This window comes from Haliotis rufescens, unplaced genomic scaffold, assembly GCF_023055435.1.
Source record: "Haliotis rufescens isolate VD_foot unplaced genomic scaffold, xgHalRufe1.0.p SCAF_16, whole genome shotgun sequence".
NCBI classification, from domain to species: domain Eukaryota; kingdom Metazoa; phylum Mollusca; class Gastropoda; order Lepetellida; family Haliotidae; genus Haliotis; species Haliotis rufescens.
The window spans coordinates 21,459,856-21,482,765 of NW_025963846.1; the positions used below are offsets into that span (position 1 = coordinate 21,459,856).

At 40.2% G+C, this 22,910-nt stretch overlaps 1 protein-coding gene across 1 annotated transcript; it reads left to right on the forward strand.

Moving 5' to 3' along the window:
• Window positions 1–16,516: 16,516 nt before the first annotated feature.
• LOC124122484 (C-type lectin domain family 4 member C-like) lies at window positions 16,517–21,554 on the forward strand. Its single transcript, XM_046485526.2, has 3 exons — window positions 16,517–16,848; window positions 17,450–17,620; window positions 19,850–21,554. The coding sequence occupies exons 1-3, from the start codon at window positions 16,536–16,538 to the stop codon at window positions 20,074–20,076; spliced, it is 711 nt and encodes a 236-aa protein (XP_046341482.2). The 5' UTR covers window positions 16,517–16,535; the 3' UTR covers window positions 20,077–21,554.
• Window positions 21,555–22,910: the final 1,356 nt, after the last annotated feature.

Genomic DNA, 22,910 nt, shown 5'->3' on the forward strand with positions numbered 1-22,910 from the left:
TAAATTCTTCACGCTTCGTAGCTTTTAGTGTCTCGAACGTCAGAACACAGAATTTTGTCATCGATAACAAATCCTTGTAACATTTGTAACCATTGTCTTTAAAATGTGTATTAGAAGATGATAAAAACCAACAGTAAATGATGTCTGCATACATCATTGCCTCAAGGCGATTTCAGGTAGAAATTGGTCCAATGTCCCCATGGCAACGCTTTTACAAACATCGAAAAAGTTGTTCATTTAAGTTTTAATCTATATTAAGTGAGCATGTCAAATTATGCAGGAATGTAGAATAAGTTGAATTAGAACAATTTGATTTAGATACCTTTATTTGATCTTTAACTAAGTTGTAGAGAGTTTTTGACGCTGTGAATTTCTTCTCTTCAAACAAAGGCTACCCAAACCGACACTGGTGGTAAAGAAGGTTTGACAAGCATTTTAAAAATATTGATTTGCGTGTATGTGTCGCAACTGGTAACGATAGGTGCAGTACTTGATTTGCAATTATTGCGAGCATCTACACAAATATTAGCCCGTGTCATTGTTATTCTTAATGGAAGATGTCCTCTTAATGAATGTGTAAATTTACTTTTCATTTATGCATGGAAGATCCATTTGCCTATCCAAAGCATCACTCCGAATATTAGGCCACGGAAAGTAAAAAAAATGATTCTCATCGCCGTTCGTGTAATTTGTACAAAGAAATGCGTAAATAAAGCGACAAAGCCCTTTTCCATATGCAATAGAAATCGCATCATGAAACCAGAGTCGATAGTACGGTTCCGACTATATCATGAACAAGTGTTTATGAATCACCATCAAATAGTGATGGTACCAGGTGTTCCCGAAAAGGTGAGCGTATCCTGCCCTACCGGCTGAACCCGTCACAAACACATGCAAAACATAAAATGTGAGCGGTCTTCTTTTCAGTTATTTTCCTGACCTCTTTGTTACATAAGCGCAAATACAAAGAAAATGTAAAGACCAGTAACATTGGTTACATAAAATACAACCAGCATTTTCTACAAATTCATAGTGTTAACAATTTACATACACATATCCTGAAAATACTTTAAGGCACAAATATATTGAACCGCAAAAGAAACGTCACCACAGATAGATATATGAGAAGCCTTATTTGTCCAAACACTGTAAACATACTTTGAGACATATTATAAAGATGAAAATTGATCATCAAGGTTGAAAATAAAGTGGCAAATGTTCTTAAAGTGAAATACAACACTAGTCTCTGAGAAAATGGCATCACAGGTCAGTATCTAGTGTGTCCGTCATGTTCACTGATTGCCGTGCAACGTCGATACATGGAATGGATGAGGCGGTTGATGCAGGCCATAGGCACTTGAGACCACACTCAGAGGAACATCTGACGCAGTTCAGCTGCAGTTGTCGGCCTTGGTCTGACGTCACTCAGCCGTCTTTCAATCTCGTCCCATAGGTGCTCAATGGGATTTAAATTGGGACTGAGGGCAAGCTACTGCATGGTTCTGATGCCATTCTGCTGGAGAAAGTCTGGTGTTGCTCACGCAGTATGGGCACGGGCGTTATCATGCTGAAACTCGTGGTTGCGGTGACGTGCCAAAAGAGGTATGACGTGTGGCCTCAAGACTTGATCAATGTACTGAGCTGCTGTGACACCATTGCCTCTCCAAGGACCGATGTTCTGGAAGACCACATGGCCGACCCTCTGTGCAAGACCAATCTCCTCAACCCCCCCCCCCCCACACACACACACCATGATGCTCGGACCACCCCACGAGTCTCTCTCAACAACACAAGCACCCGAATAACGTTCCCCACGGCGTCGCCAGACTATCTCTCTCTCTGCCGTCTGCTGTTGAGATACAGTAACGGCTCTCGTCTGGGAAGAGGACTCTTCTCCACTGCTGGTGGCGCCAATACTGGTGTCAATACTGAAGACCATCCCGGCGATGATGTGGTGTCAGAATGGGTCCTTGGTGTGGCCTGTGACAGTGGAGGTGTCTGCTCATTAATCGTCGACGCACAATGTCCGCACTAATGTGTTGCTGGTGTGTCCCAAAGGTATGTCGAGCAGTATCCGCAGCAGTAACAAAGCGATCTTGAAGATGTTGTCGAACAATCTGACGATCCTGACGTCGGCCCTTGGTCTTCCACTACGTGGTCGGTCATGGTCTGGTACCGTTGCTGGAGCCTGTATATGGTCCAGCTTGCAATTGTCTAAGGGCTTGGTGTAGCTGATTTCTTGTCAATCTTGGCATATGGTAGCAATTCAATAACGAATGAATGTTATCCGATCTGGGTGGAATTTTATAGGGCAAGTAATGGGGGAACGCATGTGCATTTCAATTTGCACGGAACTAACTTGTATTCGTTTACCATGGCCATTGCCGTGATGCGTTTGGGCGATCCGTTTTATTGTCATCTGCTTTGGGTTTTTTATCATCAAATTTCATTTTACCGTCAAGGAAATGTTATATTTTAGAAACTTTGACAAAAAATTACCCAGATATTTAAATGACAACTTTTCATGCAATGTTACTTGGAGTGACGTTTCTTTTGCGGTTCAGTATATAATATGATGGTGTTGTTTAGAGACTGTAATTTAATACAAAACACATAATATTTCTCTCTGCATTGTCTCTAAGATGCTCAGTGTCCAATAATGCTTCTTCCCCCTTTCCCTAATGTCAAAAGGTCGCCCTTAAAGTAGTAATAAATGTCTCGTGACGAATTCTTTTCAGTGATGAAAAACATTTTATTTTTTCATGGCCTCACAAAATTAGACTAAAGAGATTGACACCGAAGACGTATCTCACATCAGGGACAGAACGCCATGTGCGTTTCCTTTAGAGACAAAAAGATGTCTAGCTCTGTGATGTACTGGTATATATACACTCTACTTTCCTTCACTTTTATCAGTAGATCCTTCCAGACAGCACCAATCACGAAACGTAAATTTCTTTTTCGACTTGCCCATTTCGATGGCAGACTTGTACAGAACTGGAGGGATGTTCGTACTTCATCCAGTGTGTGGGAATGCGCTGATATTTGCGCTGCAGATAGCAACTGTATGTCAGTATGCTTTAAGCCGACGTCACAAGAGTGCGTCATCTATGAGAGGATGGTTTCAACCACAGATGCCTTCACCCTATTCCCTTCTGCAACTGTGTTTGGTAAGTCTGCTGTACTTATATGTATATCTACTGTTCACAATTACAAAGGCGTATTTGGCTCGAGTCACATTACAGGGTAAGCAAGTTTGACTAAAGTAATTCAAATCCTAACTTGTCCTCTCGTCTTCTCAACTCTCACGATATCTCTTTAGCTAGTCGTTAAGAAAGAAAGGTCCGGAAATCGGAGATCGGAAAAACTGGCATATTACACGAAGAATCGAACACTATCATTTATGAAAGCAACGAGGTAACTGCAAAGAGAACTGACGTTAACTTACTCGAAGTTCGGCCCTTGTGCAAAGTGGAATTCAACCTCATTTAGCATAGGATCTTATAGATAAAACATAGCTCTCTTATTGAGATACTGACCATCCCAAGTACAATAATCTAATTTCTGTATTTGTGGATTAGGTAACCTCCTTAGTGAAATTATGGATTTAATAATTTGCTAATAAGATACAATATTGTACAAATTCAGCTCTCTGCCCAAGAGGATACAGTGTTGTGGGAAGACGATGTATCAAGGTTGTCACTGAGAAGATGGACAGGGACTCTGCCAGAGCACACTGTAGAGATGACGGTGCAGATTTGATTAACCTTCGGAGTCAGGCGAGGATTGATGAATTTCGGTACTTCATGGAGGCGAATGGTAAACAAACAATTAGTGCACAATCGAAAGTTATTTAAATTTTACTAAAGTAGATGAGTTTGAATACACTTCTCAGTAGATTAAAGAGTATTATGCCAAAGATTGCAATATTACTGCTACAGCGAAACCCCGATAACCATGATCACCGTATTTCTAAAACCCAGTTTTCTTGATGTTTATGTTTGTAAACATCTCAAAATATGAAGGGATATTACTGCATACCAAAGAACGGTTAATCCGGAAATGTATTAATCGAAACAATTTCACTTGAAACAGTACACTCCGTATTAAACAAGGCCTGGCAATTAAAAAACCGCGTCTGGATCAAACAAAGCAATGGTTGATAACATTAGCAACGAGCAATGCTGTCGGGATACAAAGCCGTCGACCACTGTGATCTTACCACCAAATCCTTACCATAGTCATTAGGTTGTCTTTTCTAATACAGGGGAAGGTTGGGTATATTGCGGTTTACCAGTTTTCTGGGATCAATAAAAGCTACAAAAATATTTTCATAATCATATGAAATCTATACTAAAAACAGATTCCGACTATATCATACGCAGGCATTCAGGAATCATTATAAAAAAGTGATGATACTTGGTGTTCGCGAAAAGGTACCACCGGTGGCACCCGTCCTGAACACATGCAAAGGCAAGGCAATTGTTCATGTAAAACAAACCATTGATCTTTGGTTTCTACGTTTCACAACCTTTGAGATAGAATCGACCATGGTCCAGCTATTTAAGATTCCAAAGAAATTCACTTATTACACTTGCTTTCAAGTTGTTTGATGAGGGTTAAAACATTCAAGGCCTCAGTACACATGTACATCTATCATAACGTTTTATGGCAGACATGTGGAGGATAAACATAAGTGACCAAAATGACGTTCGATACAATTCAGTATTTTGACTTGTGCCATATGTTGCGGTGTTTTTTCAGGTTAACCATTGACATGCCTTTACATGTTTTTGTGAAGGGTGCCGTGCATGAACTGGGCGGAATACTTTCATTCTTTTCGCGAGCATCTAGCATCGTCATAGATTCATGAAACATTCTTATAATTATAATCATATGATTATGAGAATGGTTTTGAAACTTTTATCTCGGAGGGAACGTTTGTTGTGAGCAGTAGTGTACATGGTTTTCACAGACAATTTATTCGCCACTCTTGCTCATTGCGGCTGGGTGTGGGTGAGGGTATGGGTTTGGGTTTGGGTATGGGTATGGGTGTGGGTGAGAGTGTGGGTGTGGGTGTGGGTGTGGGTGTGGGTGTGGGTGTTGGTGAGGTTGTGTGTGTGGGTGAGGTTGTGTGTGTGGGTGAGAGTGTGGGTGTGGGTGAGATTGTGGGTGTAGGTGTGGGTGAGAGTGTGGGTGTGGGTGAGGTTGTGGGTGTGGGTTTTGGTGTGGGTGTGAGTGAGGTTGTGTGTGTGGGTGAGGTTGTGTGTGGGGTAGAGGTTGTGGGTGTGGGTGAGAGTGTGGGTTTTGGTGTGGGTGTGGATGAGAGTGTGGGTGTGGGTGAGATTGTGGGTGTAGGTGTGGGTGAGAGTGTGGGTGTGGTTTTTGGTGTGGGTGTGGGTGAGGTTGTAGGTGAGGGTTTGTGAGGTTGTGGGTGTGGGTTTTGTGTTGGTGAGAATGGGTGTGGGTGAGGTTGTGTGTGTGGGTGAGGTTGTGTATGGGGGTGAGGGTGTGGGTGAGAGTGTGGGTGTGGGTTTTTGTGTGGGTGTGGGTGAGGTTGTGGGTGTGGGTGAGAGTGTGGGTGTGGGCGTGGGCGTGGCTTGGTTACATAGCACCTTACCTTGATGGCGTTAATCGTTGCTCCTGCGTCCAGTCTCTGTCTGATTCAGATAGATTATTAACTGGCAGTCGTAATCAAACTGGAATGATGATGGCTACGAATGAAGTAGGTAAATAAATGTTGTTTTAATCCCTGTTTTAGCAAGATTCTCTGCTACAGGTGTATGTCGCAGAAGGCTGTCAATTGTCAACAATGTACCACGACAAAGTTGAGGCCCATTAACTTGACACGCTATGTTACATATTCTACCGACAACAAATAAGGGAACTGATAAAAAGACAGTGAAGGTGTAATAAAGGTCTGGTGTGTCCACAATATATAACCACACATACAGGCCACCTCGTTGACATACTGTTGATTATCTTTCGTGTGGGTGCTTGTGGTATTGCCCTCTATTTCGCCTGAAGAGCTACCCTGAGCTGGGCCATGTTGGCGGGTACATCCGACAGATGTCAGGGGACGTTGCAGGTCAGTCCAATGTCCGTATGCCTTCTTGTCGTGACGACCTGGGCACGATGTGGTCTGGCATTGTCATCTTGCAGTTCAAAATTTCTGTCAATAAATCTAGCAAATGGAACAACGACAGGACGCAAAATTTCGTCAAAATATCGCTGACCAGTCAAATGTCAATCTTAAAAAATCAAATCAGTTAGCTGCCATGTGTGATACCGCCGCATACCATGACAATACCGACCCCATACGTCAAGAACTGTTTCCATAGCATACAGTTCACCCTACATCGTCATGGTGTAACGCCATTGGCGCACATCCTCGCCCAGCCCAATCTGCCCAATCGCCCAGCCCAATCTTTGCCGCAAGTGGTAAGTTGTTAGGGTCACACAGGCGGACTGCAAAGAGCCGGTTCTTAACTGGAGATGTTGATACTACCTTCCTCTTATTGTACGCAATTGTCTATAGATTACAGCAGCAGATTGGAATCCATTGTGTAGTGCAATTAATGTAGACCCGTGAAGATTCCGGGGTAGAAAAGGTCTTCAACAACCCATACTTGCCGTAAATGGCGACTATGCTTGTCGTAAAAGGCGCCTAACGAGATCGGGTGGTCAGGCTCGCTGACTTGGTTTATACATGTCATCGATCCAAATTGCGTGAATCGATGTTTATGCTGTCAGTCACTGGATTGTCTGGTCCAGACTCGATTATTTACAGACCGCCGTCATATAGCTGGAATATTGCTGAGTGCGGCGTTAAACAACACACAAACAAACAAACTAAGCAATTAATGTAATGAGACGATCTTGTATACAGCTAGGTGTCGTTTTTAGCCTGCCAAGCCCAGGTCTCATTGCAACCCCAGCCGTGTACATGTGACGGTACTTGTGCCATAATCTAGAAATTATAGTTGGATTTGCCAAACATTCGGTCAACTTTGGATATTGACGTCTCCCCTCCGTCTTCCAACACCCCACTATCGTACTCAATTTTCGCCATTTTTTTTTTCATTAAGATACCGTCTCGGAGGCATTTTAAGCGTGTGTAAATCTCAATTGTGTTAGTGATTGTTTGTTCCCCTAAAGGCGCACACACTTTGTCTTCTGTGGGCAGGTGCATCACTTGCTGTTCATGCATGATATGTAATTTCATTGTGATTAGATGTTGCGTTCAGATACAACACCACGGTATTGTAAACGATACCTACATTCACATCATTTGTTCTCTTATGTGTTTGTCAGTAGAATATGTCATATTGAAAGGGAAATTGAACCCAACTCACTCTCTTTCCTTGAAACCACACCATACTGTTTTTTCACAGAATTAATGACAAAACAATTACTAAAGAACTACTGACGTTGGTCATTCCAGGAGATAAACCTGACAATGACTTATACATGAGTGGAGCGTCACATGTCAATGGCCGGTGGCAGTGGGTCAGTGGAATGACATTCTCATCCAACTCAGATCTCTGGTGCCCCAATGAACCAAGTGATCCCTCTGAGGAGTGCACGGCTACACAAGGCCCAGCGTTCATCTGCTTGTATGACCTTCACTGTTACTCAGACCAAAAGTTTGTGTGCGAGATTCAGTTCTGACTTCTATCACGTTTTGTCGAGAACAACTTACTGATCAAAGGACTTATAAATATTTTACAAACATTGCATGACATTCAGAAGGTTCTGACTGAAAAGCTTTAGTCTAATACTTTGGCAAACACATGTACCAGACTAATGATTCATGTTGCCTTATCCGTCAAAGCCGAACGCCGTTAACCTTAAATTTATACCACCAGTTAATCGTCTTGATTAAGAAATTACTGATTTTTGAAAATATTCTGTTTACTCTTTGCTCATAATAGAAATAATATACATGACATAGCGAAAACAGTAATTTTGTTGTAACTGTCGTAAAATGCTGGTATTTGATGTTAGTCTCATTTATCACGTCTTCCTTCATCATTCGGAATAGTGGTGTATTAGTTTTTAGATCAGTCAAAAAGTAAATGTCACAGATAATCAAACTTCATGAATGTTGAATAGTTGCAGTTCGCGTTTGCCATCTATTTGTCAGTTTATACTCATCATTTCTTGCTCGATGTCTTGTAATTTAGCTATGGTGTTTGACATCTTCACAAACAATACACTGTTGTCACGATGCAAGATATCTTATGAACTGAGACTGAGAATTGAGAAAGTGTTTTTTCTCTGTTGTGTTCATCTACACAGTTCATATGACCACATCTTAAAACGATTCTTTTATGCCGATTGGCTGAATGAATAGTCACGTGATCTGATACTTGGAGTTTACACACCTGTGCATCGAGTCATGTTTATATTTTTGTTCACTTTCCTGTTCGTATTCTGTTAGCTATTTTTTTAGATTTGATAAATCCCAAATATTGTTTGTCAATTTCTTCACAGAATAAATTTATGCTGATGTTGACATATTGTTAGCTTATGTTGTATATTTGCAAAGAACTATTTTGTTTCGCGTAACTGAGTGTGGGAAACATATGTGATCGAGAGCTGGCAAATACCGACAAAATAACGTTGTTGCAATGTTCTTCCGCGAAACCAAAGAACTTTAATGTAAGCAATCATTATTTAGATATTTTTTGTCGAGACCAGTAAACTAGAAAGTGCAAAAACTATAAGAATTGAACGTGAGTTTGAATGGGTTCATTGAGGTGTGAACGATTTAAAAGGAGTGGTTAAACCAGTGCTTTTAAATCATTTACACTTCAATGAACCAATCCAAACAAGTGCATATAAATCATTTACACTTCAGTGAACCCATCCAAACTGACGTTCAATGTTTGGTGAAATATTTTGATAAATACACCAGTTTGTACACCAACTGATATGTTGATAATGTAAAAGGTTTGTGAGTAAAGACTCCCCCAAACTGCAGATTGTCAGAAGGCATGTCTTCCTGGCAACAAACCCGGGTACTCTCCCAATGTCCGTCAACAGATTGGGAGGCGCCAAATCAAAGGCACCGAGAACAAAAAGAAGTTGGACAACTTGGTACTTGGGATGCAAGCATGACATTTCGAAAGCGGGGTCTGCATATTTGCCATGTTTTTCCTGAATCTTGTCAATCACATTGGTGTCAAAAGGGACAGAAAGTTCAATAATATAAATGATTTCATTGGCTCTATGAAAAAGGACAAGATCAGGTTTGTTTGCCTGGATAGGTCTGTGGCTGAATACGGGCCTATTCCAAAGAATGTTGTATTTATCATTTTCCAAGATGCCCTCCACATATCTTGGGTCGTACCATGGATGGACCTTTGTGACAAAACCACAAGCATGGTGAAGACGGTAATAAAATGATCGAGCTACTCCATCATGTCGCTTAAGATATTATTTACAAATTAAAATTTAAAAAATGCAGCAAAGAGGGTATGGGTGATCCTGGCACTATCAGGCTGGTTAGGCTCATCACCAGCTCAGGGCCCTTGCCCTCGAAACACTGCCTACAAAAACAAACTCTGCAATCAGTAACATGCAATAAAATCCTACACTCATCTGACCAATGAATCCGACGCCAGGAACTTACATTCCGACCCGCTCGTGCCCTGCACCACATCATACGTTCACAGACATACTGAACAACACAAGTTCCTGTGACATTGAATGAGATTTAATGCAAAGTTACGTTTTTACCAAATCTAAAACAATTTCGGTTTGCAACAGATAAAAGACTCCTGTAAGTGTTCAAATGATTACATTTGCCATACTGACTTCAGAACATGCGTGATTTCATAAAACAACCCATTAACATGCCAAAATGTCAATTTACAAATCAATAGCGTGTGTGTCCACCTCTGGTTGCGATGCAAGCAACACATCTTCGTCCCATGGAATTGACCAGGCGTCGCACAAAGTCATGTGGGATATCTGTCCATATCTGCTGGAGCATGTTTTGAAGTTCCTGGAGTGTCTGTGGACCACGTGGTTGACGACGAAGGCACCATTTCAACTCATGCCACATGTGCTCGATTGGTGAGAGATCAGGGGAGCGAACCGGTCAGGGGATGACATTCATGTTGTTTTGTTGAAGAGAATCCTAAACAAGTCAAGCAATATGGGGCCGGGCATTGTCATGTTGAACGTTAATGCCTGGGCCATGGCGACGCAAAAACGGTAGAACAACAGGGCCGATGAACTCGTCGCGGTAGCGATGTCAATTGAGATTTCCCTCTACCACTATCAAACGGGTCCTCTGTCTTGCTGTAATCCCTCTCAATACCATAACGCTGCCGCCCCCGAGCCGATCTTCTCCCATGACACAATGATTGACGTAACGTTCACCTCGACGTCGAACACTAGAATCCGTCCATCGCTGTGGCTGAGGTGAAAACGAGACTCGTCAGTGAATAGAACTTGTCCCCACTGCATGGCCGTCCAGCGTAGACGCTGTCTGCACCACTGTAGACGTGCTTGAGGGTGGTTTCCTGTCAAAATGGGACGTCTGGCGGGTCTTCTGGCGATGATCCCTGCACATCTGAGGCGACGACGTACGGTTTGTGAAGACATTCGTTGAAGGCCAGGGATGCTTCTTGCAGTCACTGTTGCTGGCTGGAATCGATTTCGTAGGTGTGTTGTTCGAATCCAGTTGTCTTGTCGTTTATTGGCTATGCGTGGCCTGCCACTCCGAGGATGGTCTCTGACTGCATTCGTCTGTTGCCAACATTGCCATAAACACCAAATGTGTTTCTGTGGACGTTAAACTGTCTTGCAACATCACATTGACTCAATCCTGCTTCAAGCATACCAATGGCTCGCAGACGCTCATTGACAGGTATGGCATTTCGTAATGTTGAATAATTGCGTAATTATGTTGTTTTTCTGAGTGGTTGTTGTCAGCACGATGCCAAACAATGCATATGGAATCCCGTTAACTCACATGTTTTTATACCCATTCTTGGGTAGTGAAATGCATGGGGCTTGCATAAAATTCAACTTTTGCATGGAATGCATGCTTTTCTGTAGCAGTTGCGTTTTTGTGACTTGATTCCATACATGTACTACAATATTGAAACCCAAATTTACTTGTTTGAAAAATACACAAAAATATTGGTGTCACAGGAACTTTTGTTGTTGAGTATAGGTTGGATGGGTGAGGCTTGCTGTAGGTCATGTAGATTTCAGTAAGGATAGGAGAGAGTGGGGATCCCATGGGTAGGCCGTGTATCTGTTGATAGTAGTCGTCGCCCCAGGTGGATCAGGTAGAGGAGATACAGGCGGTAAGGTGAGGGCGACGATAGATTCAGTGGATAGGCTGGTTTCAAGAGGAGTTTCAGTGATGCGACGGCGGAGAATTTGCAGAGTGTCATCTATGGGTACGTTGGTGAAGACGTCTACAACGTCGTAACTGATGATCTAACATCCAGCCCAATCAACACCAGAATAAAAGAGCACAACACCTCCACCATTAAATCCGACAGTAAATCAGCCATCTCGGACCATATCAACAACTGTCCTGATCACAACATAAACCTGGGACAACGTCCAAATCCTCTCCAACAACCTCCATGATTTCACTAAAAAAAACCTAACAGAAGCAATCCACATTCGCCGCCACAAGCCATCAATCAACAGAGATCAAGGCTATTTCATCCCATTCGCCTACTATGAACTCATTAAGCAATAATCACTTATCCTGTTTAATTGGCTTCATGTCCCATTGGCTTCCACCTATGTGTTCTCTGTCCATCGTATTGTGACAGTATTATCCCCTTGTTGTCAACACCTTACCTATGTTATCCCACTTATGTATGCAAGTGTTGTTACTGTTAATCCTCTACTGTTAATCCTCCACCTACTATATATATTCTGTACTAAGCCCCTCATTTAGTCTTCCTTGACAACGGTATAAGGATCTATACCGAAACTTCGCTTTTCACAGTATTGAACAAGTTGTTATCCATACAATTGTGTCTACACAGTGTGTTATTATAGAATACACCCGCCATGGTAGTATATTTACATTCACAGGGTGTTGGTATGGAATACATCCGCCATGGTAGTATATATGTACACAAACAGTGCGTTAGTATAGAATACACCCGCCATGGTAGTATATTTACATTCACAGGGTGTTGGTATAGAATACACCCGCCATGGTAGTATATATATACACAAACAGTGCGTTAGTATAGAATACACCCGCCATGGTAGTGTATTTACATTCACAGGGTGTTGGTATAGAATACACCCGCCATGGTAGTATATATGTACACAAACAGTGCGTTAGTATAGAATACACCCGCCATGGTAGTATATATGTACACATACAGGGTGTTAGTATTGAATATACCTGTTATGATAGCATATGTACGCATAGAGGGTGTAAGTATAGATTCTACCATGAATTTGGAATTTACTCGATTCTGATTGGTCAATCAGAGGCTATTAAATCACAATAAACCCCCTCTGATTGAAACGGGTGGTTTGACGGACGCATCACCGCGGAAGCTAATATTCATAGAATAGTACTATTTTCAGTCATTGTCGGTAGGCATATTTAAATAATTATATCTACAATTACAGGTTACAAAATGCACAGATGCGGTTACAACAATATTCAAAGGATGTGTGGCAATACATTTCGTGCAGAAAAACACGACAGAAATCAACGAAGGGAATGTATTTACGTTTTGGAAACAACAGAGAGCTTGGAATTTTAGCGCTTTTCTATATACGATTGTGACGTCATATCTTTTGCGTCACAATGAGCGATATGACGTCATAATGGTGACGCTCGATGTAGAGCGAAAGCCTTGCAAAGCTTGCTTTATTTTCTTTAGGGATGCCCACCTCATGTTAGCTTACCAAGTTACCGTGCTTATATGCTTTCGGTGCCTGTCATATGTTCGAGTGAAGTATTACGGTGTAAACAAACTGCTTGAGTATATACAGCAACATATTTTGTTCGGTGATTCCGTATTTCAGATCGATAACCAACTCAAAACAACCCATGCCGCTTCACTGAGTATATTTGTTAACACCAAAGAGTTCGCATTTTATTTAGTTATGGTAGAATGGAGATAAACATACTGTGTTTTCAATTTAGAGCTACATGTAGGTTACCTGTATATTTAACCGAGCTAAATTTAACATTTGAAACCTCACGCTGGGCGTTCGGTCCCAAATTTAATTTAACGGGGTTAAATCTACAGGTAACCTAGCTCTACATTGAAAACACAGTATGTTAATCTCCTAAATACACCCGCCATAGTAGTATATGTACACATACAGGGTGTTTGTATGGAATATACAAGCCATGGTAGCATAGTATAAGGGTAACGCTATTTTTCAGGGCATTATCATTTGCAGAAGCCCGAGGTCTTCCATTAACTGCCTGACGAAGGAGGGCAGTTGAAAAGACCGGGGGCTTCTGCAAATGATAATGCCCTGAAAAATAGCGTTACCGTTATTATAGCTAAAATGGGTGGAATTGGTTATCGAATAAAAAGAAACAACAATATCGGTTTGGAAACATTTACTACAATCGACACCAATGTCACTGACCAACTTTTACAGATATGGAAACGTTATAGAACAAACCAGATGACGACACTATTGAACTAGACGTCGCCTATCCCTTTCCTATGACGTCAGCTAACAACGGGTGTGATAATTGCCCGTCGTCAAGCAATATGAGGGCATTATCAAGTTACATAGGCCCGTTCATTTTTGATAACGTGCGGGCGGTTTAATGATAATTCTATCCATTTTAGCTATAATATTAGTTATGAGCCGAGCTCAATATTTTCCTGCTAGCCTAATATGACTCCGTATGCGGCAACTTAAGACACCATAACGACTTTATAATGCCGACAAGTTTACACTATTAGGTATCTTTGTCGCACATGTAATGTCAAAAAATAAAACTTGATACTTACAACCGGTATAAACGACAGGAGCAGTACATATGTTTCCGTTACAACGCTTTTAATGTAAACATAAACGTTAACAATGGAATATATAATGCACTAAATGTGAACAATTAAATTACTATAGCTGAAATGGACAGAATTATTATAAAAATGCCCGCATGTTAACAGAAATCTGCGGGCCACTGCAACTTGATAGCACGTTTCTTGTTTTTGACGTCATCCTATAGTATGTTCTATGACGATCCATTTGTAACTCAGTGACCTACTTTGTAGGCTTTTTACTCTTTAATTTTTGTAAATATAGTCACGAACGTTGTTTCTTTAATAAATAATGTCTTTGCTTATCACAATTAATGATATTTAAACACAAAACAGTGTCTAATAACGAATTATGTACCATGTGAAATATGCGAGGTGGGTGTTGGAAAATTCAAAATGGCTGTTACTGACGGTATACGGTCTCATATTAGGTCAGTAACAACCTTCTTGGATTTTTACTGATGGTATACGGGCTCATGTGGGGTCAGTAGTTGGTCAATCTCACTTTGAGGCATAATTAGTACACATACAGGGTGTGGGTATAGAATATACCTGTTATGATGGTACATGTACACACATAGGGTGTCAGTATAGACGTTTTTCAACCTCGAGCATAATGTCGCCCTTTTCACTGCCTACAACGTGAGCACCTAGCCGTGGGGGTCAAATGTTTTGTCGTGACATGGTTCCCCTCAAACACATTTTATATAGTGTTAATAACAGGTGATATCATCACCAAACTACACCAAATAGTTTTGCCATCCCAATACTGATACATTGTTTGTGTTCGTCATGATAAATCCTTCCAATGCATGTATAAGTCATAAAACAAACAAGAAATAGCGACGATGAACACTCTCCATAATCCCTCTCCATAATCCTAAGAAATCTCTGCTTAAAGCAGAGTCGAATATATTGTGAACATAAACACAGTAACGGCATCCGAAACCCTCCATCAACACAAGTGAAATACTGTTAACACCGGCAATAAACTCATTCACTGACCTAAGTCATGCGAACTCCCTTAGGAAATTCCATAAGTATGTTTAAATGTCCCGAGAGCACTTTCGTAAATTGTCGACCACAATAAAGCAAATAGAAAAAAAAGATTTTCTTCACGAAAAGGAACAGACAATAAGAATATACGCTTCATACTTCGTAGCTTTTAGTGCCTCGAACGTCATCGATAACAAATCCTTGTAACATTTGTAACCATTGTCTTTAAAATGTGTATTGGATGATGATAAAACCAACAGTAAATTAAATGAAGTCTGTATACATTATTGCCTCAGGGCGATTTCATGTAGAAATTGGTCAAATGTCCCCATGGCAACGCTTTTACAAACATCGAATCAGTTGTTCATTTCAGTTTTAATCTATATTAAGTGAGCATGTCAAATTGTGCAAGAATGTAGAATAAGCTGAATTAGTACAATTCGATTTTGATACCTTTATTTGATCTTTAACTAAGTTGTAGAGAGTTTTTGAAGCTGTGAATTTCTTCTCTTCGAACAAAGGCTACCCAAACCGACACTGGTGGTAAACTAGGTTTGACAAGCATTTTAAAAATATTGATTTGCGTGTATGTGTCGCTACTGGTAACGATAGGTGCAGTACTTGATTTGAAATTATAGCGAGCATCTACATGAATATAATCCCGTTACTGCTATTGTGTCATTGTTATACTTAATGGAAGAAGTGTTCTTAATGAACATGTACAATTTACTTTTCATTTATGCATGGAAGATCCATTTGCGTATCCAAAACTTCACTTTGAACATTAGGCCACGGGAAGTAAAAGAAATGTTTCTCATTACCGTCCGTGTAATTTGTACAAAGAAATGCGTAAATAAAGCGACAAGGCCCTTTTCCATATCCGATTGAAATCTCTGCCTGAAACCAGAGTCGACAGTACGATTCCGACTATATCATGAACAAGTGTTTATGAAGAACTATCAAATATTGATGAAACCAGGTGTTCAGGAAAAGGTGAGCGTATCCTGCCCCACCGGCTGAACCCGTCACAAACACATGCAAAACATAAAATGTGAGCGGTCTTCTTTTCAGTTATTGTCCTGACCTCTTTGTTACATTAGCGCAAATACAAAGAAAATGTAAAGATCAGTAACATTGGTTACATGAAAGACAATCAGCATTTTCTACAAATTAATAGTGTTTACAATAATTTACATACACATATCCTGTAAATACTTTAAGGCACAAATCTAATATGATGATGTTGATCAGAGAATGTAATTTTATACAAAACACATCAAATTTCTCTCTGCATTGTCTCTAAGCTGCTCAGTGGCCAAAAATGCTTCTTCCCCCTTTCCCTCATGTCAAAAGGTCGCCCCTAAAGTAGTAAAAAATGTCTTGTGACGAATTCTTTTCAGTGATGAAAAACATTTTATTTTTTATGGCCTTACACACCTGCACTATAGAGACTGACGCTGAAGACGTATCTCACATCAAGGACAGAACGCCATGCGCGTTTCCTTTAGAGACAGAAAGATGTCTAGCTCTGTGATGTACTGGTTTATATACACTCTACTTTCCTTCACTTTTATCAGTAGATCCTTCCAGACAGCACCAATCACGAAACGTAAATTTCTTTTTCGACATGCCCATTTCGATGGCAGACTTGTACAGAACTGGAGGGATGTTCGTGCTACATCCAGTGTGTGGGAATGCGCTGATATTTGCGCTGCAGATAGCAACTGTATATCAGTATGCTTTAAGCCGACGTCACAAGAGTGCGTCATCTATGAGAGGATGGTTTCAACCACAGATGCCTTCACCCTATTCCCTTCTGCAACTGTGTTTGGTAAGTCTGCTTTACTTATATGTATATCTACTGTTCACAATTACGAAGGAGTATTTGGCTCGAGTCACATTACAGGGTAAGCAAGTTTGATTAAAGTAATTCAAATCCCAATTTGTCCTCTCGGCTTCTCAACTCTCATGATGTATCTTAAGCTCGCCGTTAACGACAGAAAGGTCAGTCTTATCACATTTATTGCAGCTCATCGACTTATAAGAAGAGACGTGACTTGCCTTTATTATTGGGTTTCCTGTATGGTGCAACTGTTTAACCCATCAGTGTTTGGACTGGCATACCCTTGACTTAGCCAAACAAAGGCGCGTTCGGAGATCGAAAAAACTGGCATATTACACGAAGAATCGAACACTATCATTTATGAAAGCAACGTGATTACTGCAAAGACAATTGACGTTCACTTACGTTCGGCCCTTGTGCAAAGTGATATTCAACGTGATATAGCATAGAGAAAACATTACTCTCTTATCGAGATACTGACATCTCAAGTACAATAATCTAATTTCTGTATTTGTGGATTAGGTAACCTCCTTAATGAAATTATGGATTTAATAATTTACTAATAAGATACAATTTTGTACAATTTCAGCTCTCTGCCCAAGTGGATACAGTGGTATGGGAAGACGATGCATCAAGGTTGTCACTGAGAAGATGGACAGGGACTCTGCCAGAGCACACTGTAGAGATGACGGTGCAGATTTGATTAACCTTGGGAGTCAGGCGAGGATTGATGAATTTCGGTACTTCATGGAGGCGAATGGTAAACAAACAATTAGTGCACAATCGAAAGTTATTTAAATTTTACTTAAGTACATGAGTTTGAATACACTTCTTAGTTGATTATAGAGTTTTATGCCAAATATTGCAATATTAGAGCTACAGCGAATTCCCGATAGCCCTGATCACCGTATTTCTGAAACCCAGTTATCTTGATGTTTAATCTGTAAACATCTCAAAATATGAAGGGATAGTATTGCCTACCAAAGAAAAGTTATTCCGGAAATGAAGTAATCAAAACAATTTTACTTGAAAAAGTATTCTCCGCATCAAACAAGGTTTCAGTGTAAATTAAACGGCCTGACAATTAAATAACCGCGTCTAGATCAAACAAAGCAATAGTTGATAACAAAAGCATCAAGCAATGCCGTCGGGATACTATAATGACACACAATCAACCACTGTCATCTTACCACCCAATCCTCACCATAGTCACCAAGTCTTGTTTTCTAATACAGGGGAAGGTTGGGTATATTACAGTTGTACCAGTTTTCTGGGATCAATAAAAGCTACAAAAATGTTTTCATAATCACAGGAAATCTCTACTAAAAACAGATTCCGACTATATCATACGCAAGTATTTATGAATCCTTTTCCGGTGGCACCCGTCCTAAACACATGCAAGGGCAAGGCAATTGTTCATGTAAAACAAACCATTTATCTTTGGTTTCTACGTTTCACAACCTTTAAGATAGAATCGACCCTGGTCTATCTATTTAAGATTCCAAAGAAATTCACTTATTACACTTGCTTTCAAGTTGTTTGATGAGGGTTAAAACATTCAAGGCCTCAGTACATCTTTCATAACGTTTTATGGCAGACATGTGGAGGATAAACATAAGTGACCAAAATGACGTTCGATACAATTCCGTATTTTGACTTGTGCAATTTGCTGCCCTGTTTTTTCAGGTTAACAATTGACCTAACTTTACATGTTTTTTTTGTAACGGTTGCCATGAACGGGACGGAATACTTTCATTTCTTTTCGCGAGCATCTGGCATCGTCATAGTAATTCATAAAATAATGCTTATAATTATGATCATATGATTATGAATATGGTTTTGAAGCTTTTATCTCGGAGGGAACGTTTGTTTTGAGCAGATGTGTACATGATTTTCGGCAGACTCTTGCTTATTGCGGAGGGGTGTGGGTCTGTTTGTTGAGGGTGTGGGTGAGGGTTTGGGTGTGGGTGTGGGTGTGGGTGTGGGTGAGGGTGTGGGTGTGGGTGAAGGCGAGGGTGTGGGTTTTGGTGAAGTGTGTGTGGGTGTGGTTGTAGGTGTGGGTGTGGGTGTGGGTGTGGGTGTGGGTGTGGGTAAGGTCGTCAGACTCTTGATTGTGAGCGTGGCGTGGTTACATAGCACCTTACCTTGATGGCATTGATAGTTGCTACTGCGTCCAGTCTCTGATTCAGATAGATTATTAACTGGCAGTCGTAATTAAACTGGAATATTTATTGCTACGAATGAAGTGGGTGAATAAATGTTGTTTTAATCCGTGTTCAGCAACATCCCCTGCTTTGGGTGTGTCAAAGCAGCCTGTCAATAGTCAACAATGTACCACAACAAAGTTGAGGTCCATTAAGTTGACACGCAGTGTTACATATATTACCGACTACAAATAAGGGAGCTGATAAAAAGATATCAACTTTAAACACACAGATGTATCTTCAAATGTGTTTTCATCTATGAATGAGTGTTATATCTATCTTAATACCACTTTATAATGTCACAGTATATCGCATTTAAAGAATACAAGGTGCTCAAAGTGAAGCCCTTTTCCCTCTACATTCTCAAAATAGTCTCTATGAAAAATGTTTGGCTTGTGTTGGGTCCGACTTGGCCCGGGCTGTCAAAATCAACTTTAAAAACACAGATGTATCTTCAAATGTGTTTACATCTATAGATTAGTGTTATATCTACCTAAATACCACTTTATTGTGCCTCAGTTCGCGGTATTTAAAGAAAACAAGGTGCTCGTTATGGTAAGATGTTGTGTTCAGATGCAACGCCACGGTATTGTAAATGTACACCCCAAGGCTAGCTACATTCAAATCATTACTTCCCTTGTATTTTTGTTGTTGGTATATGAAGTATTAAAAGGGAAATTGAACCCAACTCACTCTCTTTCCTTAAAACCATACCATACTGTTTTTTCACAGAATTAATGACAAAACAATTACTTAAGAACTCCTACTGACGTTGGTCATTCCAGGAGATGAACCTGACAATAGCGTCTACTGGTGTGGAGCGTCACATGTCAATGGCCGGTGGCAGTGGATCAGTGGAATGACATTCTCATCCAACTCAGATCTCTGGTGCCCCCATGAACCAAGTAATCTCTCTGAGGAGTGCACGGCCACTAAAGCCCCAGAGTTCATCTGCCTGTATGACTTTCACTGTTACACAGACCAAAAGTTTGTGTGCGAGATTCAGTTCTGACTTCTATCACGTTTTGTCGAGAACAACTTACTGATCAAAAGACGCATAAATATGTTACATACATTACATGACAATCAGGAGGTTCTGACTGAAAAGCTTTAGTCTAATACTTTGGCCTTGAGGATAAACTGTGAAATTCTCCGGGTAAACACATGTACCAGACTAATGAAGCATGTTGCCTTATCCGTCAAAGCCGAATGCCGTTAACCTAAAATTTAATCCAGTTAATCGTCCGGATTAAACAATTACTGATTTTTTGAAAATATTCTGTTTACTCTATGCACACAACAGAAAAAATGTACATGGCATAGCGAATACAGTAATTTTGTTGTAACTGTCGTAAAATAAAATGGTGGTAATTTGATGTTCATCTCACTTATTACGTCTAGCTTACATTATTGGGAATAATGGTGTTTTAGTTTTAAGATCAATCAAAGAGTAAATGTAACAGATAATCGAACTTCATGAATAGTTCAAGTTCGAGTTTGCTATATATTTGTCAGTTTATACTCATCATGTCTCGCTCGATGTGGTGTAATTTAGCTATGGTGTTTGACGTACTCAGATTGGAAATTATGCTTTTACTCATAGAGAACTGTGTACCCTTCAATAAAGTGAAACAATACACTGTAGTCATGATACAAGGTATCTTATAAACTTTTCTGTAGTTTTCCTTTACACAGTTCTAATGACCACATCTTCAAACGATGCGTCATGCAATCACATACGCATCATATATTGACAAAATAGTTGGCACGATTTTTGAGCTTGAAACACATATTCGGCCAAGCAGTTTAATAGCATATTTAGTTCTTGATAACATTAATTGCAGTACGACTCGAAATGCGGATGATGAGAACAAACATGAGTAATACATTCATACCAGCTAGTACCAGATTGTGAAATACGTTTTGTGATGCATAATTGTTGAGCATTTATTCGCTGGTGCCATATTTAATGTTTATAAAGTTTGTGATGTTATTTGTATATGTGTTTATCAATAAGCTTAGACCATGTGCTGATGTTACTCAAATTTCCCTTGGGATAATGAAGTATTATCTTATCACTACATGGACACTATACATATTGCTTTCTGTGCAAATAATTAGTAAAACTTTATTATGCACTATGGTATTTCAAGACAACAGCACCATACGTCATCAGAATGCATAAAGACTCGATATGGAAAAAATAATTTCATACTTAAAAGTTAACTCTGGTTCTTTTATGCCGATTTGCTGAATGGATAGTCACGTGATCTGATACTTGGAGTTTACACACCTGTGGAAGGATACAGAACGTACACGATGTCATATATAAATCCGCACTTCAACGTTGACCTCGCCTCAGTGCATCGAGTCATGTTTATATTTTTTTTCACTTTCCTGGTCGTATTCTGTTACCTATTTTTTTAGATTTGATTAATCCCAAATATTGTTTGTCTATTTGTTCAGAGAATAAAATTATGCTTATGTTGACATATTGTTAGCTTATGTTGTATATTTGCAAAGAACTATTTTGATTTGCGTAACTGAGTATGATTGTGGCAAACATATGTGACCGAGAGCTGGCAAATACCAACAAAATAACGTTGTCGCAATGTTCTTCTGCGAAACCAGAGAACTTGAATGTAAGCAATCATTATTACGATATTTTTCGGCGAGAACAGTAAACTACAAAGTATGAAATTATAAGAATTGAACGTGAATTTGAAGTGGTTCATTGAGGTGTGAACGATTTAAAAGCAGTGGTTAAACCAGTGCTTTTAAATCATTGACACTTCAAGGAACCAATCCAAACAAGAGAGTATAAATCGTTTACACTTTAGTGAACCCATCCAAACTCACGTTCAACGCTTGGTGAAATATTTTGATAAATACACCAGTTTGTAAACCAACTGATATGTTGATAATGTAAAAGGGTTGCGAGTAAAGACTCCCCAAAACTGCAGGTTGTCAGAAGGCCTGTCTTCCTGGCAACAAACCCGAGTACTCTCCCAATGTCAGTCAACAGATTGGAGGCGCCAAACCTAAGGCACCGAGAACAATGGGGAGTCGGACAACTTGGTATTTGGGATGCAAGCATGACATTTCGAAAGCGGGGTCTGCATATTTGCCATGTATTTTCTGAATCTTGTCAATCACATAAGTGTCAAAAGGGACAGAAAATTCAATAAAATAAATGATTTCATTTGATCTGTGAAAAAGGTTTGTTTGCCTGGATAGGTCTGTGGCTGTGTACGGGCCTATGCCAAAGAATTTTGTATTTATCATTTTCGAAGATGCCCTCCACATATCTTGGGTCGTACCATGGATGGACCTTTGTGTCAAAACCACAAGCATGGTGAAGACGGTAATAAAATGATCGAGCTACTCCATCATGTTGCTTAAGATATTATTTACAGATTAAAATTTAAAAAATGCAGCAAAGAAGGTATGGGTGATCCTGCTCTACAACGCTGCAAACACAAACTCTGCAGTCAGTAACATGCAATAAAATCCTACACTCATCTGACCAATGAATCCGAAGCCAGGAACTTAAATTCCAACCCGCTCGTGCCCTGCACCACATGAGACGTTCATAAACATATCTGTCATTCAAAAATTGAGATATGAGTGATCTACGTCCACAATATCCCTTTCGCCCTAAGACGATTCCTAACCGTCATGACAGAAAGTCATCTTGGATATTCCACTGGTTCTTTAATGAACGGCACGGACAAAGGGGACACACCTTACAAGTCTCAGCAACGCTCGGTCCTCACGGTTAGACGATAATCTTGGTCTTCCGGACCTTGAACAGTCTTTGACGTCATTAGTTTGGGCATCTTTATG

Bases quoted from the DNA above. Each gene is read 5' to 3' on its own strand.
- LOC124122484 (XM_046485526.2), top strand. From the start codon at position 16,536: ATGTCTAGCTCTGTGATGTACTGGTTTATATACACTCTACTTTCCTTC. The intron at 16,849-17,449 runs GTAAGTCTGCTT...GTACAATTTCAG, and splicing joins CCCTTCTGCAACTGTGTTTG to CTCTCTGCCCAAGTGGATAC. The intron at 17,621-19,849 runs GTAAACAAACAA...TGGTCATTCCAG, and splicing joins GTACTTCATGGAGGCGAATG to GAGATGAACCTGACAATAGC.